This window comes from Papaver somniferum, chromosome 3, assembly GCF_003573695.1.
Source record: "Papaver somniferum cultivar HN1 chromosome 3, ASM357369v1, whole genome shotgun sequence".
NCBI classification, from domain to species: domain Eukaryota; kingdom Viridiplantae; phylum Streptophyta; class Magnoliopsida; order Ranunculales; family Papaveraceae; genus Papaver; species Papaver somniferum.
Window position 1 is genome coordinate 96,687,875 of NC_039360.1, and position 5,341 is coordinate 96,693,215.

The 5,341-nt window shown below is 37.5% G+C and overlaps 1 protein-coding gene across 1 annotated transcript; it reads right to left on the bottom strand.

Moving 5' to 3' along the window:
- Positions 1 to 808: 808 nt before the first annotated feature.
- Positions 809 to 4,986, bottom strand: LOC113356900 (probable beta-1,4-xylosyltransferase IRX14H). Its single transcript, XM_026600134.1, has 3 exons — positions 3,930 to 4,986; positions 3,271 to 3,828; positions 809 to 1,414 (listed from the first exon to the last, which is right to left on the bottom strand). The coding sequence occupies exons 1-3, from the start codon at positions 4,661 to 4,663 to the stop codon at positions 1,162 to 1,164; spliced, it is 1,545 nt and encodes a 514-aa protein (XP_026455919.1). The 5' UTR covers positions 4,664 to 4,986; the 3' UTR covers positions 809 to 1,161.
- Positions 4,987 to 5,341: the final 355 nt, after the last annotated feature.

A 5,341-nucleotide genomic window follows, 5' to 3' on the forward strand; every position in this document is an offset into this window, starting at 1 on the left:
TCATCAAATACTAAATCCATATGGCATTGTCTTAGAAGATAGAATGGTAGAAATATTTAGTAATAAGATAGTCAGTCTTCACATATCTTTGTTGATAAAGTTCTCGCAGATGTCTTTGATGTTCTTCAGTCTTCGAGGGTATTTGATGATTTGTAATACTCAACTACCATGCTCTAATCCTAGTCTGAGATTGATTTTAGTAGGCTATAAATCAAGATACAATTTTGGTCATCTAACACTGATGACAAGCTTGACATACCAATAATTGTGGTTCAACCAAGCGACGCTCTAACAGGGATCTTGATTTCAAAGAGTAGATACTTATGCTTTGGTCTTTCTCAGTTTGATGATTTTTTATTGTAATATACTTTTTCAATTAGTTGTAACATCAAACTTGTAGTGGGATTTTATGCAAGAATTCCTCAACTACCACGATCGTATCGATGGCACTACCACTAGGAACCTTCGGTTTTTGTGGCGGAAACATGAGCCATGCTTATGACGATCAGAACAACAACAAATGACAATGGACGGAAGTTGGCTTAGAGTCAAACTCACAAAACCTCATTCATTTCACCAGAATCTGGATCAGAAACACCATCGTACTTGCGAGATATAATCAACAAAATCAGAGTCCTATTGCGATCTAGTTGACATCATACAAACCACCATATTTATAAAGAGGCCAACCGGGCGACATATGTACTAGCAAATCAGGCGGAAGGCAGAAGTCATAAAAGATCTTCTAGTAGCATAGTGATATTCATCAAATTTTGATGAATTTACTGAAAGAGAGGATACGTAAACTATTTTGAAAAGAATTGCTTAACACAGTGAATTCTAATGCTATAAACGGTACAAAAGTAGATGGCTAAATGCGATTGAAAGCAGTATGATGTACTCACAAAACAAACCGCATTCAATTACAACTAGATAGTATGACTATCAACCACTATGTATTAGCACTGAAAAATCAAGTTGTAAGAAAAATTAAAATGTTGGGCCCTTACAATGTGAGGCTCTAGGCGATAGCCTAGCTGGCGTGGTCCATGAGACGGCTCCGACTGCCGCAAACAGACATATATCACCCTTTTTTTTTCCACAGATGTAAAAACACCAGGAGGAACACCAGGAAGAAAAGTATACAATGATGCATTTCACTTATTGATTGGCACTTTGTGCTGAATTTGGAGTCTCTAGTATCCTTGTTGGTTCACGCTTCCTCTTGTTTCGTGAAGAACTGTGTCTCGACCTGGATACCCGACTTATTTTAGTTGGCAGCCTGTCTGTCATGCGTCCTTCAATGCCATTGAATATCAATACTCTCTCCTCGGTTGGGATTTCTGGGGGAGCATCTGGCCATGGTGTACGTTTTGCAGGGGCAGTAACTTCCAGAGGAGGGTCAATTATCCATCTGCTCGAACAATGCCACAAAAGTCAAATAAACCGTGAATGAAGAGCAGCAGAGAGGAACTATACCAGTAGCACGGAGATATACATAAAACTGCTAAGACTATTCAATGATTCAATCACTTGCAAAACATAGACCTAATTGCCTGATGTTGACTTAGCTTTAAGGTTTTTGGAAGTGCAATACAAATATAAAGGAAAATAGACCAATATGCTCTTGTGTATTGCAGTTGCCAGATCCATTACGGTACACTCACAATGTAAATAAATATCAACAATTGCAGATCAAATTTCACACGAAGCAGACCACATGTTAAGCAGAAATGAGTAAATGACAGAAATAATTTAGTTAATGGAGCATCCTATAATCATTGACGTCACATGTAAAAGTTAACTATTTCCACCAATCCAAGTTCACCATATCTCATCTGGAGTGTATAAGATTAGTCCATCACCTTTCAAGGGCATGATAAACACATCCTCATCTACCGAGAACAATGATAAAGAAATGGCATGGAATATTTCACAGTTCTATCTGAGTTATGTAACACCTAACCTCGTACGTAATATCTGGAACATCATATTAATACTACTGTGATAAACCCTGTAATAGACTAGTGAAACCAATATTCGTCAACACGTACACAATCATTCGACTCTTCTTCTATTTCTTTTCTAATGCCATATCATTCTCTCTTCTTTTACTTCTTTTAGTTCACAGAAATGGAATCTATGCCTTAATTTCTTCCTCTAACAGGAATTTTTGACGATCGACAAAAACCTGACTTGTTTTACAATCCAAACGACCTACCTAATCAACTCTTCACAGAGTTCCTTCTCTCTGTGTATACCCCTTTTGCTACAGGTACTCAATTTTGAATCTGATGGTACATTCATAATCTAGTGTGAAGACTTCACTAGGGTCTTTCTTAAGCTGCACATACTCTTAGGCTCTACGAACACTCATTCTTAGAGATTATATAGTAGAGTGTTCACTTTGTTGATCATCTTGTTTAGTTTGGAACTAATTCGGCCAGTGTTCTCGTGTTTCGTACACTCAGTTTTACTGTCAACTTCCAAACCACTTTTTGACTGGCCTAATATTAAATTCCTTATGATTGGTGCCTTGCAACGGGAGGTTAATCTCACAAACTTTGTTGATCATCTTGTTTAGTTTGGAACTAATTCGGCCAGTGTTCTCGTGTTTCGTACACTCAGTTTTACTGTCAACTTCCAAACCACTTTTTGACTGGCCTAATATTAAATTCCTTATGATTGGTGCCTTGCAACGGGAGGTTAATCTCACAAACTTAGTAATAGACCTAAAAACTTTTAGCTCTCCATATGACCTAGAAAAATTAATTGATCACCCGGGTTTTTTGCCCTCTTGTGTGGAAGTAGTAATATCCACTTACGGCAATAATTCATTTTTTTATCAATTACCTTGGTTGGTTACTTTAAAGCCCTGACTATTGATTCAAATACATGCATCTGTGCCTCAAAATGCTAGTCTTTCATCACTATTTGTAAAGAACACGTATTCATGAATTACAGACAGCAAATGTTAAAATACAGTTGGAACATATGAACTTCAATGCTTTTACCTCATCAGGACCATGCATGACAGATTATATGTAACAGAGACGTAATTACTTTACCACTATCTTGCTTCATGCTCGGACAAGGAAAATTCAGTATAATAAAAGAATGGCAGATGATATCAGCACACCACAAAACAAAACAACTCAATGAACTCATGCAAGATATTAAGAACGTATATCCAAAACAAGATGAAATCACACCTCATGGTCATTGGCCAAAATTGAAGCAAGAGACAATAAATTTAAGGTCAATGCTAACCTGGGAGGGAATTTGCTATCTCCACGTGCTTCAACACGGAGCCACCAAAGCATAATTTTACGTCCACAATTACCAAGAGGCTCAACAAAAGAAGCATCTTTCAAAAGCGAAAGTGGACTATCAAGAATGTCACCATCTTCAGCCAATGTATCGAGATCATGGACCCATTCTGGCCTATCTTCAACTTCTTGCCAAACTAACCTAGAATTTAATACAAATCCCGACCATTCCAACTTTTTCGGCAACACCATTGCCCCATCACCAACATAAGTCCCACTCTTATCCACATAAGGCAACGCACTAAAAGTATGCCACCCAGCTAAATTCCCGGATGAATTGCAAGCCGGACCCTGAACAGGCATCGACAAGTTCTCCTCATTCTCTTGTTTTTTAGAGATAGAAAATTGATCATCTGTACTCCCAGAATGAACTAATATACCAATTGAAATAGCACCAACCCACTTAACGGACTGAATCTCATCAAACAGCTCCATACTATGCATATTACTATCATCAGCAAACATCACGATTCCATCCAACCTTTCCTCCCTCACAACTCTGTTGCATTCAAAAAAAAATTGTACCAATCATATTAGGAAAGAAAACAACAAACAATACAACCATAGAACGGTACAAAAAAACAGCACAAATATATTCACCTCAACGCGCGTAGACGCATACGAGCTTCAACCTGATGACGATCCTCCCAAGAAGTAGGCATTTTTTCTTCGAAACCAATATGAACAGTACGAAGACCAGAATTGGCTAAAAGATTAGCAGTTTCATTTGAAGTACCACCAGCTTCAACAACGATCCATATAATGTCATACGGAACGAGCATTAACGAATGAATTAAACCGGTAAGATGAAGAGTTTGAAATGTACGAACATAAGTAGGAGTAATCACAATCAAAGTCTTAGGGTTTTTAATCAACCCATATTGAATTCTCTGCTCTTTCTGAACTCTATCAATTATCTGATGAGCTTTCAGCACTTCACTAGGATTTGGATGTGGCCATGAGCGTATCAAAATCCCATGTCTACCCACAACAACACGGCTATTACTAGTACGATTTTCAAGATTCGGAATGGAAGTAAGGGGTTTATCAAAACCTAGGGATTGATCTTGAACAACATTGGTTCCAGTAATGGTTGATGTGTACGAAGTTGATGAAGTAGTAGAAATGAGAAGATAAAGCAGAAGCCGAGAAAATCTAAACCCTAAAATGAGACTAATTAAACAACAAACACAATGAAAAACCAACCAAAAAAGAGTTGAAAATGATTTCGAATTAGGATCAATAGAAGCAATAGTATCTAATGGAATTGTTGTACCTCTGAAACTATTATTAGTATTAGTTCTTCTGCTGTTTTGTAATACAGACATCTTCATTTCCTCTTCTATCTCTCTCAATTCTGCAAAAAACTAAGTAAGAATCTCAGTTTTTGAGTTTATGTTGTAATGAGAGAGATAGAGAGAGTTTTCTGTTTTGTGTTTGTGGTGGAGTTTTCTAGGGTTTTAGGTTTTGATGAAGGAAGAAAGTGAGAGGGTAACAAATGAATGGTGGTTAGATTGAATTTGAAGGAAGGTGATGACTTCGATTATACATTTGATTGATGATGAATTGAATTTGGTAGTTGTGTTGTTTTCATAGGAGTGTGGTGGAATTCTTAATTATATTTTTTCAAGCTCTGATGGAGGAAGAAAGAAACAGTAGACTAGAAGCAAGAAAGGAGATTGTTATTAGGACAGGGTGACGGAGTCTGCGGGTCCATGCCACCAAACTTTTAGGAGCCGATATATTAGTTGAGCGGGTCCGAGGGGGGTCAACATGGATTCGTCCAAACACATCCAGTAGTACAACTCCAGAATTCTATAGATGGGCTTCGTATAAAATCGAAGCCCAGCGTCAGGTTTTAGCCGGAATGATTTTGTACGGATCATGGTTTTTTTGAGGTGATCATGATTTTATTAGGCCACCTTCCCTATAGTGATAAGGGGTGTCATAAAACGTTGAAATAACTAACCTATCCTTAACCTAATTTAATTTAAAACCAACCTAATAACCAC